This window comes from Phascolarctos cinereus, unplaced genomic scaffold (assembly GCF_003287225.1).
Source record: "Phascolarctos cinereus isolate Bilbo 61053 unplaced genomic scaffold, phaCin_HiC Scaffold_4;HRSCAF=312, whole genome shotgun sequence".
Lineage (NCBI taxonomy): Eukaryota > Metazoa > Chordata > Mammalia > Diprotodontia > Phascolarctidae > Phascolarctos > Phascolarctos cinereus.
In genome coordinates, this window is record NW_027555847.1 from 91,326,369 (window position 1) to 91,350,837 (window position 24,469).

General features: G+C 45.9%; 1 protein-coding gene across 1 annotated transcript in view; it reads right to left on the reverse strand.

Moving 5' to 3' along the window:
* Positions 1 to 15,128: 15,128 nt before the first annotated feature.
* Positions 15,129 to 24,469, reverse strand: part of WNT3A (Wnt family member 3A) — a 99,993-nt gene continuing 90,652 nt past the window's right edge. The window contains exon 4 of the mRNA XM_020999194.2: positions 15,129 to 21,097. Coding sequence (XP_020854853.1) covers positions 20,618 to 21,097 — 480 coding nt within the window. The 3' untranslated portion in view covers positions 15,129 to 20,617. The remainder of the gene's footprint in view (positions 21,098 to 24,469) is intronic.

A 24,469-nucleotide genomic window follows, 5' to 3' on the forward strand; every position in this document is an offset into this window, starting at 1 on the left:
GTCAGTGCTTCTTTTAGAGTCTAGGGTTTACTACTGTGTAAAACGAATGAGGGAATCAGACTAGATCTCTAAGGTTCCTTCTAGGGCTAACATTCTAGGTCCTTCTGTGTCTCCCAGTTCTGACATCATTCTACATTCTCAGGTCTTTCCCAGTCCTGATATTCTATGTTTTTCAGCTCTGATATTCTCAGCATCCATGAAATTCCTCCTATCACCATAAGAAACTTTCCTACTCTGGGTCAGTCCTATATGGAGTAGATAGACAATGGTTCTTGCCACTGCAGCTCCTCCATCTGGTCCCTCCATGTCTGGGAAGAGGTAATTACAGCCTCTGTGCTATTTTCTTTTCTTTCTAATAAAGGTCACATCACCCTGGTCCTTAGCCAACAGTTAGTAGCATCTAGCAATTACAAGTCCCATATAGCCTTGGCTCTTCATGTCTACTTAAATGGAGAGGTTCAGGAAAGATCATGTGTCTTCTTTCCTTTAACCTTTTCCCATTGCCCAGTAGAGTACCCTGCTCATGTGGGTCAAGGGTCAAGAGTAGAAGTAGAGGCTGACATGAGTCTCATTCCATGGGCAGCTCTATTGTCCACTTCTTTCACAATCTCCCCTTTGGGGAATATGGCCCAGTCCATCTCTCTCCATTTTCTACCATTCATCTTGTTCTCTCCCTTGGCCTTCCTCCTCCCCAAACCCTTCCTGTTGGAAACATTTGCCTGCTTTGTCTTACTTTGCATTTGCCATAGTGGAAGCAAATCATTATTGATTGCTTTGGTATTTGATTTGGGGCCAATAACAATAATCTTTTATGTGCCATTATCTCCGTTCCCCATTCCCCCTCCACTAGCTGATACCTAAGCCAGTGTGGCATCTCCTAGGAAGCTTTCATCTTAAGATCTCCTAGTACCTGACCTGGCAGGTGTTAATTAGACTGGCTCCTTCAAGGTGCCCTGAGTCAGAGATCAATATCCAAGCTGCCATTTACAAAGTAAGCAAGGCAAAAGACTTGCAACTGACTGGGTAGCCCAAAATCAATGGGTACATCCATAGACAGGCAGGAGACTTTCCTCCTCGCTCTACAAAGACCTCCGTTTCCTTAGAAAATGTCAGAGCTGGACTAGATAACCATCAAGCCCTGACATTCTGTGTTTTATGTGCTAAGGCCCCTTCAGGCTGTAACAAGTTATATTCCTCAAGTCTTTTCTTGGTTCTGATGTTCTGTTTCTAGGTTCCTTCCAACTCTATCACTCTATTCTATAAAGGCCCTTCCAGTTCTAACATTGTAGGTTCTATGTTCTGCTATTGCTGTTATTCAGTCGTTTCAGTCATGGCTGACTCTTCATGATCCCATTTGGGATTTTCTTGACGAAGTCACTGGAGTGGTTTGCCATATCCTTCTCTAGCTCATTTTACAGATGATGAGCGGAGGCAAACAGGGTGAAGTGATTTGCTCAGGGCCACACAGCTAGTAAGTGTTTGAAGCCAGATTTGAACTCAGGAAGATGAGTCTTCCTGATTCCAAACCCAGCACTCTAACCATTGTGCAACCTAGCCGCCCTGTTCTATGTTGTACGGGATATCATGTTCAGCTCAACAAGTCAAGTCAACAGGCTTCTATTAAACACTTACAATATGCCAGGTGTTGCTGGTGATACAAAGAAAGGCAAAAACTGTTCCTGCCCTCGAGGAGGTCTCAGTGTAATGGAGGAGACGACATACAAACACCCATGCACATATAAGATATATCCAGGATGAGCTGGAGGCTGAGCCAGCTGGGGTGTTCTCAGTCCATCCCTGCAGGTTTTTCCAGTGCTCCACAGACAGACAGGCCACATTCATGCTCACCACCTAGATTCCTAGATTTTTGGAGCTGGAAGAAGCCAGGAAATCATCTACCCCCTTATTTTATAGATTGAGGAAACTGATGACACTCAGATCTATGATAATTTTCATCTTTGATCTCTTCCCTGAATTCCATGTCTCCATTGCCAACTGCCCGGGGACATTTCTACCTAGATGTTCCACTGGCACCTCAAACTTGACGTGTCCAAAACAGAACTCATTGTCTTACGTGCCTGAAACTGACCCTCTTCTCTTGTTTCCTATTTCTGTTGGCCAAACAACCATCTTCCTTAGTCACTCAGGCTAGCAGCCTCAGAATTACTGTTGCCTCTTTCCTCTTCATTATTTTCCACAGCCTAGAGGTACCAAGTCCTAGAAATTCTTCCTCCACAAGACTTTTAGAATCTGTTTCCTTCTCTCTACTTAATACAGTCATCATTGGGGTTCAGGTTCTCTTTACCTGGGGCTTCTTAACCTGGAGTCCATGAACAGATTATAGAGGTTCTACAAACTTGGGTGGGAAAAAAACTGGATCTTTATTTTCACTAAACTATAACTGAAATTTAACATTTCCTTCAGTTATAGATTTTTTAAAAAGCACATTATTCTATAGAGATATTTTTCAAGTACTTAGCATAGTGCCAGGCACATAATAGGTGCTTAATAAATGCTTGTTCCCTTTCTCCCTCCCCAGAGAAGTGACGGACTAATGCGCAGAATGAGACGCACATTTTTGGATGTGGCCAATATGGGAATTTGTTGGCTTGACTACGGTTATTTGTTACAAGGGATTTTTGCCCACCTTCCCTGCCCTGGGGAGGGGGAAGGGGGAAAGGAGAAAAAAAAATAGATGTTTGAAAATTTAAAAAATAAAACTTAATTTAAAAAGATTCTGAGAAGGGGTCCCTAGGTATCACCAGACTGTCAGAGGGGTCCTTGATACACACAAAAAGATGAAGAATCCTGGTCCTCATTTTTCACTTGGACTATTGCAATAATCTCCTAAATGTTCTCCTTGCCTTGAGCATCCCTCCCATCCAGTCCCCGCCCACACAAGAATCTCTCTAAAGAACAGGGCTGCTCATATCAGTTTCCCATAATGAGTAACAATAATGACAACAGCTCCGAGACCTTCCCTTGCCTCTAGGATAAAATACAAACTCTTTAGCCCGTGTTCCAGGCCCTCCACACACCGGTACACACTGAACATTTTCCAGCCTCGTCTCACCTTACCCTGTGTCTTCCCAATTGCACTCCATCTTCCAGATTGTTGGCCATTCCCTTCACTCAAATCTGTCATGCATTTGCAGCAGCTGTCTCTCGTGCTGGGAATTCATTCATTCAGGTGTTTCTATAGCACTTTACTGCAAATATCACCTCATTTTATCTTCATGACAGTCCAGGAGATGGGTGCTATTATTATCCTCCTTTTACTGATGAGAAAACTGATACAGAAAGAAGTTAAGTGACTTGCCTAAGGTCACATAGCTAGGAAGGGTTTGTGAGGCCAGATTTGATCTCAGGTCTTCCTGATGGCAAGTCCTATGCTATTCATTCGTTGTACCACCTAGAAATTTGTGAAAATAAAGATGTATTTACTTTTTCTTATCCAAAATCACAGACCTCCTGAAATCTTTCCATATTGGAAGTCCATAGACCCCAGGCCAAGAACAGAGGAGCACACTGAGGCTGAGAGGGAGAAGTAACTTTCCTAACGTTACGTAGTGACAGATTTGGACTCCAAATCCATTTTTCTTGATTGGCAGGAAGAGTGCTTGGAAGCACCTTTTCGTAGTCCTTTCACCCCTCCCTCCCCTGCCTCTTCCTTCAACACCAAACTCTTCCTTTGGAACAATCCTCCACCAGTGACACACCCCAGGAAATTCATAAATCTAGAATTCAAGTTTTTCTCTTTGGTTCTCTACTTTATGGGGGGGATTGTGGAGGTGGGCGAGGAAGCAGGTTGGAAAATCCTAGTTATTAACCATTAATAACTATTATTAGTTATTAGCTATTATGTTTATTATTATTATGCAAGGACAGGAAAGCAGAGTTATCGGATCATGGGTCTGGTTGGACCAGACAATTTCTCTGTGGGAGCAAGAAAATGGAAACAAAGTGGGCACCCATTGATTGAGTTTGGGCTGAATCAACCACAGCATATGAACACGACGGAATATTATTATGCCACGAATGAAGACAAATATGCAGAATTCTGGAAAACCTGGGAGGCCTTGTGTGAGTGGATGATGGACCAAGTAAGCAAAGCCAAGAGAACTATCTATATAATGACCACAACAATGTAAAGAAAACCACTGTGAAAGACATTAGACTTTGAAAGAGTGATCAGTAAGTGAAGTGGCCCTTCCTAGCTTCAGAGGACTGATGGTGCAACTTGCCTCCACCTTCATGATACAGAGAGCATTTAAGGTTTGCAAGGCAATGATACACACACACACACACACACACACACACACACACACACGTATATAATTTCATTATGTTCTTACAACAGCCCTGTTATGTTGGTGCTATTATTTTACAGATAAGGAAACTGAGGTTAAGTGACTAAGGAAGTATCTGAGACAGGATTTGAACTCAGGGCCTCTCTGTTCCAAGGCTAACATTATCAATTCCACAACTTTGCTGGGATTTGGTAGATTATGAAAACAGAAGGAGTCATACATTTATCAGACACTTGTCTAACTTGTCTAACTGTGCTTCTTTGTTATGAGGGACAGTTCTATTGGTGGTAGTGGGGGAAGAGGTGGGGGAGTCATTGGGAAGATACTGAAAAATGAGCATAGACAAAAAAACACATTTATATAAAAAAGTCAATTTGGATTTGGAGTTCAGAGATCTGAATTTGTATTCCAGCTTTGGTGTTTTCTAACAGTGTGACTCTGGACAAATCAGTTCCCTGGTTTGATCCTCAGTTTCTTCATCTGGAAAACAATCCATGTCTTATTTACTTCACAGGATTGTTGGGAGGAAAGTACTTTGTAATCTTTAAAATGCTGGAGAAATGGAAGCTGTTACTATTATGTGTAGGGGTAGAATATAAGGAGCTCTGCCTAGCTTGGGGAAAAGTGGATCAGATTGTGAAGGCACTGAAGGCCAAGGTTAAAGAGTCTGGACTTTATCCTGGACCTGAAGTCAGAAGACCTGAGTTCAAATCTAGCCTTAGACACTTACTAGCTGTGTGATCCTGGGCAAGTCATTTAACCCTGTTTGTCTCAGTTTCCTCATCTGTAAAATAAGCTGGAGAAGGAAACCACTCCAGTATCTTTGCCAAGAAACCCCAAATAGGGTCATGAAAAGTGAAACAACTGAACAACAACAACAAATAATGGGGATAATAATAGCATCTACCTCCAAGCGTTGTTGTGGGGATAGATGAAATAATATTTGTAAACTTTGCAAACCTTAAAGTGCTACATAAATCCTAGTTATTAACCATTAATAACTATTATTAGTTATTACTTATTAGCTATTATGTTTATTATTGTTATGCAAGGACACGAAAGCAGAGTTATCAGATCATGGGTCTGGTTGGACCAGACAATCTCTAGGGCCTCTGCCAGCTCTAACAAACTATATTCTAAGGGTACCACCTCTGATTTCACTTTGATTTTGCACACACTAAATTTGAAAGGTCTATGGGATGGACTGGGGAACAGATGAATGGAGGTCATGGAGCTAGTGAGATGGAGGTCTGAAGCTTTTAGGGGAAGCCCGGGAGAAGAGCTTGGCTGTGTGGAGTTGCTCTCTCTTAGACTTGCCTTGCCCTGTCCCAGTAGATAACACTGCATCCTCTGTCCTCTCCACTCAGACAGCATCAAGGCCTCCAGAGACACTCAAAGGACCTATCTAGTCTAACATGTCTGAGGTCACATGCTGTGTGTGAAATGCTTTCAAACACTGTACGTGCTTATTATCATTGTCATACAGATACAAGTGTGCATCTATGTTTAGATAAGAACACACATGTTTATCAGTATTGATGTACCCACACATGTATATGTATACATGAATACAAAGACACGGCTAATGCATATGCACGTGCATATATGTATAAATGTATGTGTGTGTGTGTGTGTGTGTGCCTCCCCTTGTTGTTAGCCATCTTTCTACACGCATGAGCCAACACTCAACATCAATGTGGCAGTCAAAAGAGCTGACGCCATTGTAGGCTTCATCAATAGAAGAAGAGTTTGTGCACAGGAAGGGACAGACACTCCCTCTGTCCTCTGGCTTGGTCAGACCACATCTAAGATATTGGGCTCAGTTGTGGGCGCCATATTCTAGGTAGGCCACTGCCAAACTGGAGAACTAAAAGACCATGACCAAGTTAGAGAGGGCACTGAAGTCCATCCCCCATGAGAATTAGGTGAATGAACTGGGGATGTTCAACCTGAAGAAAAGACAAATGGAGGAGGGGGAATAAGAACTGTCTTCAAGGGTTTGAAGAGGTCTCATGTGGAACAGGTATTAGACTTGCTCTGCTTGTCTCCAGAGGGCAGAACTTTTCCCGATCCTCCACTGGTAACAACCTTCCCCCTCTGACAGGTCTAGGGACAGATATGGCCAGGGTTCAAGGTCAGGGGAGGTCAGACTTAGACAGAGCAAGGCTCAGGGATGACTAGACCCAGGAGTCAGAAACAGGCAGGACCAGAGATATTCTATGGCCCACTCTAGGCCTAGACCTCATACTTATTGCCACACATATCACATTTGGAGGGGAAAATGGACAATGCAGAAATCCATCCTAGGAGCTGCAACTTCCTTCATGATGAAGTAAGGGTCTTTGGATCAAATGATTTAAAGCTGGAAGGGACCTGGAAGATCTAGTCCTATACTCTCATTTTGCAGTTGGGAAAACTGAGGCCCTAGGAGGGGAAAAAAGACAATTGAGAACTGGGTCTGCTTAAGAAAATGGTGTATGAGAATGGGATTTTGATTTCTGGACCATGGCTTAAAATGCAGGAATGAGGGACTTCTTGTCTGGAGATGGAGTGCATCTAACAAGAGCTGTTAACAATGTTATTTGTTTGGAGTTTTGCAGGTCTAAACAAAATGGCTTTAAAAGAATAAGGAAGGGGGACAGAGAACACTACTTCGATCTAGCCATCAAGCTAGATACCGCAGGGAATAGTTGTCATGTAGGAAGAACAAACAGCTTTTGAAATGCTTAGAAATCTGTAAGAGACAAAATATAAGTAAGGAGCCAGTAATGGAGTGGCCTCCAATATACCAAGTATGGCCAATCAGCAAGATGAACCGGAGGCAAGGAGAAAATCGGAGGTCACAGGACTGTCTCCACAGGGGAATGCAGTATTCACAATTAAAGGAGGGGTAGGGGCTTGTGTGTGTGTGTATGAGGAGGGGCATGGGCAAAAACAAGTCATGTCATTGTAATTACATGATCATATTACATTGTTGTGTTGTATTGTTATGTTTATTATATTGTTACATCATATATAAGATGTTATACTATGTCACATTATTTCATATTGTATCGTATTGTTTCATATCATATTTGTAGAGTTAGAATTCTGTTTGGAGTGTGAGCTGAAGAACATCCAGAAGAAGGAGACCAGGCTAGTGTAAGAGCTATGCTGTGGACTTTGTGCCACGTTCGGATGGGATCAGTTTAGCCTGGAGAAGAGAAGATGCAGGGGTGACATGATGGTTCTCTTCAAGTACTTAGAAAGCTGTCCCACGGAAGATGGATTGGACTTGTTCTCCTTGGTCCCAGAGGATAACGAAAAGTCATAGGTGGGAGTTGCAAAGAGGCATCTTCAGACTTGAGGGAAGGAAGGAAGAGAGGGAGAAAAGAAGGAAGTAAGGAATGGGGAGGGAGGGAAGGAAGGAAGGGGAAGAAAGGAAGGAAAGAAGAAAGGAAGGAGAGATGGAAAGGAGGGAAGGAAGGAAAGAAGGAAGGAAGGAAGGAAGGAAGGAAGGAAGGAAGGAAGGAAAGGAAGGAAGGAAGGAAGGAAGGAAGGAAGGAAGGGCTTCCTAACAAATGATGAGAGCTGCTCAGAAGTGGAATGGGATGAATCTGAGCTCCTCTCCATGAAACTCTTCAAGCCAAGGCTGGAGAACCACTTATTGGCATGTTGCCTGGGCAGGGGCAGGGGGTGGGTGGGAGAGGAAGTGCAGGTTCTTATGCTAGTATGGGTTGTACTAGAGCAAGATCTCCTAACCTTTTCTGTGTCACAGGCCAATTTGGCAGTCTAGTGAAACCCTTGGATCCCTTCCAGAATAATGTTTTAAAATGCATAGAATAAAATACATAGGATTGATTACAAAGGAATCCAATTATTTTGAAATAAAGATGTAATTTTTCCCATCCGAGTTCATGGACCCCCTGAAACCTCTCTGTGGACCCTTTTAGTGGGGAGGGATGTCCATGGGCCCAGATTAAAAACCTCGGGACTAGATGGTCATTGCTGTGCTTTCCAACTCTGAGATTTGGAGATTCTGTTAATGGAGAGTAGTGGGGAGGAAGTTGCCGAGAAGCAGATTTTTTATTGAAATTTTAAAAAACCCATTAAAAAAACCAATTAAAACTGTCCCAAAATGGAATGGTATTAAGTCCCTCATTATTGGAAATATTCAAATAGCGGTTTAATGAGTACTTTTCAGTGATACTATGGAAGGACTTTCTGATAAGATAGAGGTTGAACTAGCTCTCAGCTCTCAGACTCTGTGATTCCACAGTTCGGGTACATATTTATGTCTATATCTGCATGAATACTTAGGCCTATGCCTGCATTTGTACATGAGTAGTCATATGGGAAGATGAAATGTTCACACAGCCCCTTTATCCTCTCTGGCAATTCTTCATGCTCCCAGAGAGTGAGAGGGCTGTGGAAGGAGGTGGGGAAGGCTATTCAAATTTCTCCAAGGATCGCCTGCCCACTGAGTCTTCTGTGCAGTCACCCAGAGACAGGGGAGGAAAACACTTCCCAAATATACCCTTGGCTTTCCACAAACCCTTCCTCCAGCCTGCCTCCATCATCCCCATCTCACTCCTCCCAGGTTGTGGACAGCATCCCAGAAGCTGCTCCTGTGTGAGTGGTGGCTTGTCTGTGAGTGCAGAGGAATGGACATACATTTGGGGCAGGCAGTTAGTCAGTCAGCAAACATGTAAGCACATACTATATATCTGTCAGGTGCTGTGTTAAGCATTGGCAATACAAAGAAAGGCAAATGACACAATCTCTGTGCATGCATGTGTATGTCTTGCATGTTTGCATGTCTTGCATGTTTCTGGGTACATTGCGCAATGTACCTTTCATGGACATGTGCTTCACCTGTGGGCATGTATATTTGTGTGTCTGTGCATGTCTTGCATAATTTCATGTATGTGAATGCATGCTATATTTGTGTGTATTTGTGTGCGCCATGTGTCTCTGTGTCCAAATACATGGTGTGTATTCGTGTTTAGGTGTATCAGTATATACCTGTAAATGTGTTTGTCTACATGTTCGCATATGCATGTTTTGTGGGTATGTGTGCATATGTGCGTGGGATGTGTGCCTGTCTGGGAGTTGAGATTAGGAGGAGGCAGCCCCTGGGCCTGAATTGGATGCTTCCAACCAGAAAGAGTAGGGGAGGTTGCCCCACATCCCATTGTCTGCCCCTTTCCCCGGTGCCCCCCTCCCAGCCCGTCTCCTCTTGCCCAGTGGGGCAGAGCCCCCAGCTGGGATAATAGTGTGATTGAGACTGAGAGTGTTGGGGGCCCACTCGGCTGGGGGAAGGAGGGCACATTGTGCTGTCGGTGAATGGGGCCAGAGGGGGCCAGTGCCCTGGCCCTGGGGGGACCGGCCGGGCCCTTCTCCCAGCTCGCCAGGGCCTCGGGGGTTTTGTTCCCCTTTTCTTAAGCGCCGGGGCTGCCCGCTGGGGCCTTAAAGGAATCTGATGATCCCCGCGCCGGTGGCCAATCCGCCCAGAGAATGGGCGTAGGCAATAATGATGGCATTGTGCCCGCACCCGCCAGGGGCCGGGGGCCAGCCTGTCCGGCCTTCCCTGGGGCTTTGTCCCCTTAACCCTTTCAATAGAGCCCCAAACCATATTTAGCACGGCACAAATACTCCCTCCCTTTCTCGGCCCTAATCCCCGCCAGGGCCCTTCTCTTGGTCTGGCTGGCTGGCTCGCTCCCTCCCAGGGCTCTCCGGCTCTGCCCTTCTGCAGGCGATTTATCTCCGCCCCCCCATCCCCGTCCTCCTCCCTGCAGTCTCCCCCTACCCCCCACCTCTGTCCCCCTGCCGTGGGGAGCTCTCAAATTAAAGGGCTCCTTGTTAATCATTAGAGAAAACACACTATTAAATCAGGCCCCGCCACCGAGGAAGGGTAGAGATTATTTCTTTTTTTTCTCTGCTCAGCTTCCCCTCCCCCTAGGCCTGGCCCCCGTGAGGCCGACTGGCTTGCAAATGGACAGCTGGAGTCTGCCCTGACTCCTGCTTGCTGCTTACTCTGGGCTGAGGTGGGGCTTGAGCTCTGGGGTCTGCAATTGGTCTGGCTTGACCCTCCCTCTTGACCAGATGCTTTTGGTCTGGGAGAGGCTGTGGTGTCCCATAAAGGACACTGCAGCCACAGGGTCTGGGTCCGAACCCTGATTTTCCTATTCTCGACCTGTAAGACCTTGGGCAAGTCACTTTTTTAGGCCTCAGTGATCTCATCTGTGACTCTTCTCCCGACTCTTGGCTTGTGAGGGCAGAAGAAAAAGGGGTCCAGATCAAGGCTGGGAGCCATTGGAAGGAGGAGGAAGTCTAGAGGGGCCTGATCTCTGGCCCATCCAAGGAAGAAGGCTCTTCTCCCAGCTTGGGTACTAGGGTGAGCAGTAGGGACCTGGAAAGGGCAGTAGGATCTATGTTAATAGTGGCCTCGTTGACTTTTCTCCCCTGACCTCCACCCTCATCCTTCAAGATCCAGGGCAGGGTTAGGGAATGCAATTGGCTCCAATCATCTTTCTTTGTCTCTCTTGGGTCCTAAGGAGAGATCTAGAATTAGGTCAGGTTTGTGAATAGACTAAGTTTTCTTCTTATTAGACATGGGGGGCCTAAGAAGATTGGGAGAGGTCCCCTGCAAGCTCTTCTGTCTGTCCATTATCCCAGCCTGGGCTGTGCAGGGACTGGGGTGGGGGTAGCCATTTCATTCATCTATTCTCTCCACCCCTTTTCTCCCTCCACCCCCTCCACACTTCCAGGCTCTCTTCCAAGGCCTTGCCAGCTGGCTTCAGGACAGGAGGCTGGAAATTCAGACTGTCACTCTGCTGCTTTCTATGGGGGAGAAGAACTTGAAGATCAACAGAGAGAGGAAGGAACAGGGAGGCTGAAGAGAGGGGCAGAGGCAATTACCAGTGTCTCTCTGTGTGCATACAGTTTATTTCTCTCAGTATATTTTTCCAGTGGAAAGAGCATTGGATTCAGGGTCAGGAGACCATTCATTCATTTATTCATTCATTCAACCAATATCATGTTCCATGCTATAATATAGCACTTCCAGCTCCCTCATTCTGTTTTAAAAGTCCCTTTTGGATTTGCTGGTCTCAAGTTCTATAAGGGGTAGACAGCCAGGTAAGACAGGAAAAAAGAATCTCCAATGATCTTCTTTCTAAGAGGAAATCAAGGTTAGATTCCAAGGCTTGGGTCTCATGTATGACAGACATTTGATTCTCTCTTAGCCATGACTTATTGGCCTTTAGTCCTGCTCCTAAACCTCCTTAATCCCTATCACCCCTCCCTCAACCCACCTTGGAGACCCTTCCTCTATCAGGCCTTCTCTGAACCCCTAGAGTATTGGCTCTGTGAACCACGCAGCCAATCCATCATCCTGAACCAATTGAGACATCTAACGTGCTTGTCCAAGACCATTTGAGGCCCTTCAAGGTACTTGTTAACAAGGCATTCAAGGCCCTCAACCATCTGTCTCCAACATGCCTTTCCACACTTCCTCCTCCTCCCCCTCCTTCTGCTCCTTGAATGTATATTTGAGCTAAATTCAGCTATTGCTCATACCTACCCATCTGGTGCTTTCCTGACTCTGAGGCTTTGTTCTTGACATTCCTATATACCTCCTGACTGTGCCTTTTCCTCCTGGTGAAACCCTGCCCATATCTATCACTGGATGCTCTCTCCTCTGGGAGGCTTTCTCTGAGTCTCCTAGCCAGAAGTGATCTTTCCTTCCTCGGACTTGTAATGTGTATCACAAAAGACACATGTATTAAAACACTGCCACTCAGTTTTCAGATGAAGAAATTAAAGCCATCTATAGTCATATGAAAAAATGCTCAAAATCACTATTGATTAGAGAAACACAAATCAAAACAACTCTGAGGTACCACATCACGCCCATCAGACTGGCCAACATGACAAAACAGGAAAATGATAAATGTTAGAGAAGATGTGGGAAAATCAGAACTCTAATGCATTGTCGGTGGAGTTGTGAAATGATCCAACCATTTTGGAGACCAATTTGGAATTATGCCCAAAGGGCTATAAAAATGTGCATACCCTTTGACCCAGCAATAGCACTTCTGGGGCTGAATCCCAAAGAGATCATACATATGGGAAAAGGTCCCACATGTACCCACAAAAATATTTATAGCAGCTCTTTTTGTGGTGGCAAAGAATTGGAAATTGAGAGGATGCCGGGGGCAGCTAGGTGGTACAGTGGATAGAGCACTGGCCCTGGATTCAGGAGGACCTGAGTTCAAATCCAGCCTCAGACACATAACACTTACTAGCTGTGTGACCCTGGGCAAGTCACTTAACCCCCATTGCCCAACCCCCACCCAAAAAAAAATTGAGAGGATGCCCCTCAATTGGGGAATGGCTGAACAAGTTGTGGTATATGAATGTAATGGAATACTATTGTGCTATAAGAAATTATGAGCAGGCTGACTTCAGAAAAACCTGGAAAAACTTGCATGGAATGATGCTGAGTGAAGTGAGCAGAACCAGGAGAATGTTGTACACAGTAACAGCCACATTGTGCAATGACTAATGTTGATAGAATTAGCCCTTCTTAGCAATGCAAGGATCTAAGACATCTCCAAATGTCTCATGATGGAAAATGCTATCCACATCCAAAGAAAGAACTATGGAGTTTGAATGCAGATCAAAGCATACTATTTGCTATTTTTTTTCTTCTGTTTTGTTTAGTTTTCTCTTTCTTGTGGTTCCTCCTGTTGGTTCTAATTCTTACTTACAACATCACTAATGTAAAAATATGTTTAATAGGAATGTATATGTATAGCCTATATCAGATTGCACGCCATCTTGGGGACTGAGGGAGGGAGGGGGAGAAACATTTAAAACTCAAAAGCTTATGGAAGTGATTGTTGATAAATCAAAATAAATTAATAAAAAAAACCCACTACCACTGATGGCAGAGCCTGGGTCCTGCTCCCTTGTTCCATCAGGCCAGAAAGAGGAGGTACTGAAAGCTTTGTGGTTGATTGACTAACATGGTTCCATGTTCATCGATGTGTACGGAGGGATAAAAAAATATCTGTTGCTTCCATGGTTCCATAGGGTCCCTTCTACCACCAAATCTCTGGGAAGAACCTGGAGTGAGAATGACTTCATGTGGACTTCTTCCTTTCAATTCCAGTGGCTCTCCAAGCCACGCCCCCTCATTTAGACATTTATTTACAACCTGTCTTTCCTTCCTACCTTCCTGCTTCATGTGCACAAATCTAGTTTCCTTTCATGTGTGTGTGTCTCTCTCTCTTCCCTCCCCCCATTTAGGCTTTCCCCCATGCCTAGAATTCTCTCCCTCCTCACCTCTACCTCTTGGAATTCCTGACTTTTTTGCCCCAAGGTTCAGCTTAGATGCCCTCTCCTACACAAGTATTTCTGGATCCTTGGCCCACCCCCAACCCCAACTAATGTGTTTACTTTGTATAAATTTTGTATTTACTTCTCTATTTACCTGGACCTTTCTCCCAACAGAGTGTAAGCTCCCTGAGGGCAGAGACTCTTTTAATTTTTGTCTTTGCATCTCCAGTAACTATGCTTGTTGACTTGAATAAAAACTGGGCGTTTCCCAGAGCCAGACATCACACCTTCTCTAGCTGTGGGACCTTTAGACAAGTCATTTCTTCTCTTCTACAGGATGGTGGGTAGGGAAGGAGGGAGTGGATGAAGATGCTAGCATGAAATTTTCTCTAAGGTCCTTTCCATTTCTAAATCTTATGACCCTAGGAGATTTACAGACAAGGTTTTCACTGGTTTTGGAATCAGAAGACCTAGATATGAATTCCTACTCTGATTCTTACACTCTCTGACCTTGGGCAAATTGTTTGATCTCTTTGGGCCTCAGTTCTTCCCCTGCAAAATGGGAGCATTAGTCTAGACCAGAGGTGTCAAACTACCTGCCCAATGCCTAGTGCAGCCTGAACCAGATTAAAATGTAATTGGGAAGTGTTTAACAAAATACATTTTTAAAATGTAAAATAAATTTTAATAATTAAAATTTTAAAATGTGTTTTAAAAATACAACATAGATAATATTAATTTGTGGTTTTCTAAGTCCATATACAGCCCAGGGATGTTTCTATTTGAGTAAGATACTACTGAACTAAAAGATCTCTAAAAATTTCCGTCTTCCTTCCCCCTCATTTACTGGACCTCAGCACCATGCTTTATTGGCCAGTCTCATCCTATAACCCTTCAGGCCTTCTCACCCTGGGACATCCCTCTGCCATACAGGTTTCCTCCCATGAGTGATTTCCTCCACTTTTTTTTTTTTTTGGAGGGAGTGGGGTGGGAGGAACAGGCCAATCAACTTTTACTCCCCTCCTAGGTGTGCTTCTGACTGTCCAGACTTCAATCCCATGACTCCCCTTGACCCCTTCACCTTCATACCTGCCCTACCCTTGGCCTCTTCAATTTAAATATAAAAGCTTCTTGAGGGCAGACACTTTCTTTTTTCTTGCAGTTGTATCCCCAGAGCTCATCACAGTGCTTGCCCTATAGGAAACCCTTAATAAATGCTTGTAGCAGTCCTGCCTGCCTCTGGGTCTAATTCCTATGATCCACACTCTGCTTTTGCCACTTATTAGCTCTAGGACCTTAGGGAAATAATTTCCCTCTTTCAGCCTATATGTTTTCTTTTGTAAAGAAAAAAAAAAGAGGATTTGACAAGAAGATCCCCAAAGACCTCTTCATCTCTAAGTCTCCTATGATTTGGAATTCACTTGTGTGGGGAATGGATTCCTACATTTGCCCTTCAAAGCTGGAAAAAGGAGCGAAAAGGGACCAAGTCAGATGTATTGAACATTAACACATTTTTTTATTATCATTATAAAGTTAACACATCTAACAACTTGCTGCGGCCTCGAGAGACCCAATCCATCACCGATGTCCTGGTGGGTGAGCGGTGGTGATAGGAAAACCCTTGGAGGATGGGGAAACCTTTCCCCTTTCTCTTGATTCCCCACCACCTTCTGCAAATATAAACGCTCCCTAATACAGAAGACGCTTGTCTGTCAAATAAATAATTGTAAAAACAAAAAGCCACAAACAGAAGAAATGACCAATGGATATAGAAACCAGGGGATACCAGGCTGGATGAGGCAGAGGGGTTAGGGAAAAATGAGACAGCGTAGTACTTTTAGACACAGGGAAAGAGCAGTGCACGGAGCCCAATTCACAACAAAGGGCCTATCTGTTATGGGAGAGACTTTGGTGTAAAGAGCCCTGGACTGGGAGTCAGGAAATATGGGTCCAAGACCCGGCTCTACCACTGACTGGCTATGTGACCTAGGCAATGCTCTTCCTTTCTCTGGGACTCAGTTTCTTTTTCTGTAAAATGAGGGTGTTGGACCAGATGACCTCTGAGGTCCCGTCTCAGCTCTGACATTTGTTAAGTGCGGTGTCATGAAAACAATAGACTTGGAGTCAGGAGACACTGGATTTCAACCCCAGTTTGGCCACTTAGTAATAATAGCGTGAGCAAATCAATTCCCTCTCTGATCTTTAGCCTCCTCATCTATAAATTGGGGATGATAATCTTTGCTCCACCTACCTGATGGGGTCAGTCATTGTGAGGAAAGTCCTTGGCAAACCTTAAAGTGCTACAGTAATAGGAATTATTATACTCTGTAATGTAGGGAAAGGGAGGATACAGAAGATTCTCTGGGAGGTTGGGATCTAGACAATTGAGATTGGAATGGCTGGAAGGAGGCCCTGGGAAAAGATAACAGCGACTCCTGTGTTGGCCATATCTATGACTTCTTATCACCCAGAAGAAACTAATAAGGTCCTGGCTGGAGTCAAGGGAAACTTCAGATCAGTTTTGAGTCCCCTTGTGGGTTTTAGGGAAAGGACAATGAGGAGTATGGGTGAGACGATGCATTAGGCTTTTTCCCCCTTAGGCCCAGAGGCTACCCCTGAAAATTTAGGCCAAAGGAACAGATCATCTTGGGGCCCAAAGCTCCCAGGGAAGGGAGAGACATGGCCAAATCGAGACAAGAGGTTGAGGATGCAGCGGGTTCCTAAAAGTCCTCCCTCCAGAAGAGGGCCTCCTTTTTGTGAGGGAGCACTTACCAGGAAGGGGAGCTCGGTAGATCACTCATTTCTCATCAGGAATCTTGGCCATCTCTGTCATCTCAGCCAAACCATTTGGCATTTAAACACATTGTCTTATTGAATCTCAGAGTTGAAAAGGACCTCAGAGGTAATATTGTCTACCTGGTCTCCCCTCTATAACATTCCTGACCAGTGGGCATCCTACTTCTGCTTGCAGATTTCCAGGGGTAGGAAGCTCACTACTTCCCTTAGGTATCCCATTGCACTTGGGGACATCCCAACATTGATTTGGCATGAGCTAGCAGAAGAGAAATATATCTTGAATTACTAAAGACATTCTCATCTCTGAGTCTCATCTTGCATCCCACCAGTGCCAAGAAACCCAGAAGGGCAAGGATGAAGCTCCCCATATCATAGAGGGCCAGGTCACATAGTGAGGCAGAAGGTATTGGGCTAATTCACAGGGCTCTGTTGGCTTCCCATGGTCTTAGACCCCTGGAGATAATTAAGGCCAGAAGCTGAACTGGGTAGGAAAATGCACAAGATCCAGAATCCTTGGACTTGGAGAAAGCCCTAAGGAAGACTTTTCTGGAATCTTAATACCAAATGTGGGAACCTAGTCCACCTTGCCCCACCCCCTTTCTATGTTGGTTCCCAGGGCCATGCCCTTCTCAATGGCAGGGCCCCCCTCCTCCGCTATTATGTCAGATTCTGAAGGTTTAGGCATGGGACAGAGAATGAATGGCCTTGATCTTCCTTTCCCCCATTGGGGGTGGGAAAACAGCTAAGGACCACAGAGGTTGGGGGCTTAGAAGCCTGCCCATCTCCTCTGTTATTGTGTCCTATCACATACAGCAGTGAGCCAATGATCACAAGCATCACCAAGGCCCAGAAAGCCCTACCCTTCCCCAGAAGTTTTATCAGATGACATCCAGGGACTCCCACTGTTGTCACATTCCAGGGAGATCCTGGAACCTTGGGCAATGAACATACAACTTCACATTTCTTTTTTTTTTCTTTTAAAAATTTCCTAAAGCTAAGTCTAAAACAATTTCTTTCATAGAAAGAAAAGAAAAAAAATAAATTTTGTCTGTTTGTCTAGCTCCAGTGTATGGTGGATATAGCAGCATTTAAAATAAAAGTTTAAAATAAAAAAGGAAGAGGAATTTCTGTCTCCCTCCCTCAATTGCCTGCAAATTTTTCTCTTTGCAAACTGCATGTCTCCTACTGGTCCAATCCTGGCCCCCATTCCTGACCAGGAAGGGCCAGGGTCCCAGCTAGAGAACTGGAAGTCAGACGGACCAGCTTCACATTTATCAGTGATGGGAGTGCAAGAGCAGAGGGGAAATCCAGGGGAAACTGAGGCCTTAAAGAAAAGACCTAATTTGGCATTAGCTCCATTTTCCAGATGAAGAACAAGGGAGGGAGATGTCACTCAAAGGATCAAACCTCACAAATCACGCACACACCAGATGGCTTTGCCCCCCAGCCTCTGCCTGGTCAGGTTGAGGTTTCAGGGAATTTGTTTCAAGGCCAGGATCAAAGTAGAGAAGGAAGAGAAGAAATGAAAGAGCTAGGACATCTCGACACGTACACACATGCACACACAAATGCCTCCTCCCCTTCCCCCAGCATCCATGATGGACTTGACTTTCAGATTATCCCACTGAGCCTAATGACCTCTCCAAGAAAAAAAAAAACCAGAGGTGGTGAGGGATGAGTGGCAGCATGGAGGAAATACTGCAGGGATGGGAGGTGAGAATAATAATCCCATCTCAGAGGTCTTAGCTTGGTGACTCTCCATGATGAGTACAACCCACCAAGTTGTTTTAGGGGATGGGAAAAGGAGGGGAGACCTCACACTAAATCTGCCTTTAATGAGGATGACTGAATTACTGAATTGGAAGGGGATTGCATGGTCTCAAGTCAATGATTTTGGGGCAAATACTCAACTGGCCAAGTTCTCCTCCACCTCTCTTTGGAGGTGACACTGTTGAAGCTGGGGAGAAATACCCAGGGCAGGGAAAGTGGAAAGACCTTGAAGAAAGGACAAGCGATGTGTTTTAGGTAGCCATGGAATGAGGGGTATAGGGTCCTCAGGGTTGGGGTGCAGAGAAAGCTAAAACAGGAGAAACAATCCCCTCAACCCTATCAACCCTGGTAGTCACTTTGGGGAAAACTAGGAATGACTAAGGAGGGCCTGTGCCAAACCTAGGGGTTAAATTTCCATTTCTTTTTAGAAGGAAAGGGCTATAGAGCCATCTCTTGGATCTTGAGGGTGGTCAGTAAAGACCTAAGAAGTCAGAATTCCACATCCCAGAAAGACCTAACAGAAATCTTGCTCTCATGGGCATGCCCCAACCTTGGAACCCATTCCTGACCTGTTCCTGCCCCAGTGACTACAGAAGAAACCTCCCTTTTCCTCCCTAAATGGCAAACAGACCATGGAAGGCATCTGGTGGGCACATGTGTGCACATGAATTTACACACAGTGTGTTTTCTGGTGGCAATGAATGGAGATGTAGTTCTGTGAGCCAGCTGGCATGACTCCTTGCCCAGCTGAGGATGACCATAAGTCTCTAGTCTCATGGTGATGCTTGTGGTTTCTTCTGGCAATCCCAGTGCGGGGCTGGGGTGGATTGGGATCCCAGCTGGTCCACACTTCTGTCAAGTCTTGCTTTGGAATGACAGCATTTCAGTGTTGGGATCTTAGAGATGGGAGGTGCCTCAGAGGGCATCTGGGCCAGCAGTGACTTGAACAGGCATTTTCTTTACAATATCCCCAACATATGACCCACCCCCCAGCTATGGCTTCAGGACACCCAGTGTTTCTGAACTCTTTCTCCCAACTGTTCCAAAAGATACTGACATCTTCACCCCAGCCCAACCCCCTAGCCTGCTCACAGAGTACCAGAGTTGGAAGAGACATTCCAAGCCATCTGGCTCATATCTAAGGACTGCCTTTTATGACATTTGACAAGTAGTCATCAATTGGAGACTTCCATTGAGGTAGACCATTCCCCTTTTGGACAGTTCTAATGACTAGGAAATTTTCCCTTATATTGAGATGAAATCTGCCTTTCTTGCAACTCTCCTCTCCACGTTCCCTCTTCTCTCCCCCTCCCCCATGTGTTCCTAATTCTGACCTCTGGGGACAAGCAAAACAAATTGGAAAGGGATATGACTTTGCGGACATGGACCTTGGGCAGAAACAACCTTCTGAGTATGACTTTCCACCACTCCCACACTTAACTTGCAGAATAGGGATCCTTTTCCTGAACTCTTGGGAACCCTTGATCTTATCAGACGTGGAGGGGTGGAAATTATAGCAATAAGAGATTAGGGCAAGCTTCTTCTCTGGGAAAGTCCTGTCCCTTACCTGTTGGCCATTTACCCCTTTAGTAGACTGGTCCACCAAGACCTCTGCCTTGTTTTCTTTCTTGCCCCCAGCTCCCAAGGTACGTGAGGCAATTGTGATAAAATGGAGAGGATGCTGGATTTTGAGTTAGAGGGCCCAGGTTCAAGTCCTGACTTGTACTACTTATTAGCTGTGTGACTTTGAGCAAGTCACTTCCTTTCTCTGGCCTTAGTTTCCTCCTCTGTAAAATGAGGGGGTTGGTCTGGATGATCTCTCAGGTCCCTTCCAGCTCTAAATCCTATGATCCTACTTTTTCCTATGAAGGATCCTACAATATCAGGACCTCATGTTTGTGTAACTTTATACTTTTCAGTGTGACACCACCTCTCAGTGCTGCCAGGCAGCTCTCTAAGACAATAAGTTGCAGATGAGTTGCTGATCTGCACCAGTGGAGGGGAGTTTCCATACCAGGACACAGTCCAGATGACACCCCACCCCCAACCCCAACAACAACAACAAAAATACTTTCCAGAGTGCCCTCATGCCTGATTTGATAATACAGAGAGTGTGGCCCCACAAAACAGCTGCTTGACAGAGTCTGAAAACCTGGGTTTCCATCCCAGCTCTGCCCCTTACTACCAGTGTGAACCTCCCCTCTCTGGGCCTCAGTTTCCTCTTTTGTAAAATGAGGTTGTTGGACTAAATGACGTCAGAGGTCCCGGCCAGCTCTAAATTCTATGACCTCTTTCTCTTTGGGGCCCTGGGGTGGGGAGGGGCGGGAGGGAGGATAAGAAGCATCCCCCAGTTCACCTTCCCCGCCAGTGCGCAGTGATGCAGCTCCCCCTACCCTGCTCCCCGGGCCAGGCCAGCTCTATTTGCACGTGTGGACGTCGTAGACCCGGGTACACTCCTGACAGCTGACATAGCAACACCAGTGAAAGACACAGTGACACTTCTCCCGGCGCTTCTCCGTCCTGGTGTTGTGGCCGCGGCCACAGCAGAGGAGGTCACAACCGTCGATGCCGTGCGAGGTGACGTTACAGGCGCGGTCCCTGGTGCCGAAGGAGCCCGTCTCGGGGTTGGGTTCGCAGAAGTTGGGCGAGCTCTCGTAGTAGACCAGGTCCCGATCTGTGGGGGCCTTGAAGTAATTGTAGCGGGGCCGTAGGGTCTCCACCCAGCCCCGGGACTCCCGGTGCTTCTCCACCACCATCTCTGAGGCGCTGTCGTATTTGTCCTTCAGATAGTCGCCCACCGCCCGGAAGTCGGGCTGGGACCACCAGCAGGTCTTCACCTCGCAACTGCCCGACAGACCGTGGCATTTACACTTCAAGTGCATGTGGTCAATGATGGCCTGGAAGAGGAGGAAGGGAGGATGACTCTGAGTGTGAGGGTGTGTATGTACGTATATTAGTGGGGGTACAGTGTGTGTGTGGGGGGGGAGCAGAATAGACATAGGATATTGGGACTGAGAGCTGGAAGAGGCCCAAGAGACCCATGAATCCAAACTCCTCATCTTTCAGATGAGTAAACTGAGGTCCAGGGTGAAGTGACTTGTGTTAGGTCACACAAGTAGTGAGCAGAAGAGTGAGGATTTGTACACCAGGCATCTGACTCCCGTCAGGCCTCGTTCTGTCTCTTTGCCTTAATTATGTTGATGGTGGCAGAATAGAATGACAATACCATCCTCTGCAGAGGCTGGAATGTGTATTGTACCTACAAGGAAAGTTGTGGGTGTTGTGGGAAAGTTGTGGGAGACTTCCAAACCAATGGGAAGAGGGCTGGATGTGGGGCTAGAAGCTAGGCCTTGGAATCCTGGCTCTATTGCACTAGCTATATTAGCTTGAGCAAGGCACTGCCTCCACCCTGGGCCTCAGTTTTCTCCTTTGCCAAATGAAGGGGCTGTACCAGCTAGGATGATCTCTTGGGTCCCTTCCAGCTGTTATCCTGCTATCTATCCATCTTCCCCAATTCTTTTTCCCAGCTCCCTTGACTTTGTTCGTGGTCTCCACACTCTGCCTGGCCCCCTATTCCAGAGACAGTGTGAATGTTTTTTCTTATGTCTGCCCACAATCCTTGCTGTTTTATTTTAAGCCCCCTTCCTCTTCTCTGGGCCTGCAGGGACTCGGATCTTTCAGCTCTCCCATTCTATTGGCTCACCCACCGCTGCCTATGGACATATTCAGGTTTTCCCTTTCTTTCCCTTGACCCTGATATTCCCTGAAGCTATTACTGGATCCTCTACCCCTTCACCAACTAAACTCTTAGAAAGTGCTGTTTATACTTGCTGCCCCTCCGTCTCTGACACCCACTCACCTTTCAGCCCCTTGCAATTTGTTTCCCTGTTCCCCTCCTGGAGACCCTCCGAATCACCTTTGGCTCTTCCTTCTCTCACCACACAACAGGCAAGCTGTCACCAAGTCCTGTTGCTTTTAGCCCTGCAGCATCTTCCAGATAGCTCTCCTCCCCTCGCTCCCTCTGGCCCTTGGGACTATTGTAGCAGCCTTCCAACTGGTCTCCTCGCCTTTAGCTTCTCCCCATTTGGTCAAGCCTGCACACAGCTGCTAGACGAATCTTTGTAAAGCACAGCTCTTAATCTACTCCTCTGATTAGAAATCTTTTGAGGCTCTCAGCTTTCTAAAGGATGAAGTCTAAACTCCTTAACTTGGCATTCAAAGTCCCTGTCTCGTCTTGACTAATCTTTTCAGTTTCTTCCCTTCATATACTCTATGATCTACTCAAACTGGGTAAATCATAGACTTAAGAGTTAGAAAGTACTGTCTAGTCTAATCCCCTCTCCTCTGCTACCTTCTCCCATTTTACAGATGAGCAAACTGAGGCCCAGAGATTTGTCAGAAGTTATACAGGCAGTAGAAGTGGAAAAGCCAAGATCTGAACCCAAGTCCTCCCAGCTCCATCATTCTTGCCCCTTCTGTCACACTGCCTGTACATTGAGTTCATGCTGATACAACAGTTCATAAATACATCTCAAACTTTCCTATCTCCATAACTTTGCCCAAGCAGCTTTTAATGCTTACATTGCCCTGAACACCCTTTAATTTCAGGCCCAACACTTGGTGAGGTACGACTATGGCAGCATGGTAGAATATAATGAGCATTGTATTTGGAGTCAGAAGACCTGGGTTCAAATCCTGGCTGAGACACTTGCTGGTTTGTGTTATGGTGGGAAAAACACTTAACCTCTATAAAATGTGAGGCAGAGGGGAGGAGAGCTGGACTCAATCATTCCTAAGGTCCCGTTTAGTAATAAATCCTATAGTTACCTACCTGGGCCTTATTTTCCTCTTCTATGAAATTAGGCTCAGTAGAAAGGGCTCATGATTTGAAATCAGAGGACTAGGGTGCTGGTAGTAGGGTGTCAAACCCCAGCTCTGTTACATAATTTTATCTACCTCAGTGACTCATTTATAAAGTGGAGAGTAGGGATGATTAGATTCCATGACCTTTGGGGTCCCTTGCAGCTCTAACTCATGACCTCATGAACCTACACTTGGACGTAGGATTGCTTCCTTTGCAGGGTACACCTTGACGCTCCCTTCCTGGATTATAGCTCCTGGACACTGAGATGGTGCCTTATTTCACCTTCCTAAGTTCCCCAAGGCCCAGTGCAGTAGTTTATACACAAACAGGCCCTTACTAACTGTTTGTTGAATTGGGCACCTGTTCCTAATCTGTTAGGACAGAGAGGACATGGAGGAGGGTGACAAAGCTTCCTCTGGGAAGCTTTCACTGACCACTTCAGCCCATGGGGCTCTCTCCCTCACCTGAGCTCCCATGACACTATGTCTGAGTAATCCCACCCTCACTGATACACTCTCTCATACCATTTTCTATTTTGTGGGTGGGTGGTTGTGGCTTCCCAACCAGACTGGGGCTACCCTTCTGCTTCCTCTATTCCTGCTATCCCCCCTCTTCACCTCCCATGGTATAGATGAAGAAAGAACAGGTGCTCAATGAAGACAATGATTTGATTTATTAATCCTTTAAAAGCCTTCCCAGGGATTTATCTCACTGTTTGACTCTGGGCAAGTTAAGGAACCTCTCTGAGGCTCATTGCTAAGAAGGGAGTGGTGACCAATGTTGGGAGAGCCCAGAGGCAGGTCTCTCCCTCAGTCTGGGCAAGGGATGGGAATCCCAAAGCTAGTTAAATTCAAGGGAGGGGACTTCCTGAAGAGAACTTTGGGGAGTGGAGGGTGGGACCACATTTTCCAAAATCTTCCTGTCACTCAAGTCTCCTTTAGCTATGACTGACCCAGTGACTCCTTCATTTCCCCTTTCTCCTATTTACTTCACTGTCCTGCCTCCATTCCCCAGCTCAGGGTTCAAGGCTCATGGGTCAGATTTAGGGGACTTGTTAGTTTCAGATTGGGACATGTTGAGTTTGGGGTGGGGGAGGGTGGCATCCAGGTAGAGACTTGGCATGCCACCTCTAAGAGTTGTCTAGACAGAGGAAATGCCAACCAGTGAACATATGCCAAGAGACCATCTCTCCACCTTCTCACCCACTGAGCCATGGAAGCTCAGGGAGTTAAATATGGGCCAAGAAGACAGAAAAAATGGTGGATTTCACTGTTCTTAGAGGCCCTAAGGAAGGTCCCTTAGGACAGGCCTCTGGCCCTGTGAGCCTCAGAGGGGGGTCAGATCAGGGGGAGACAGAAGAGTAGAGAAAAGTGAAATACCTAGGGAGAGAGAAGCAGATAAGGAA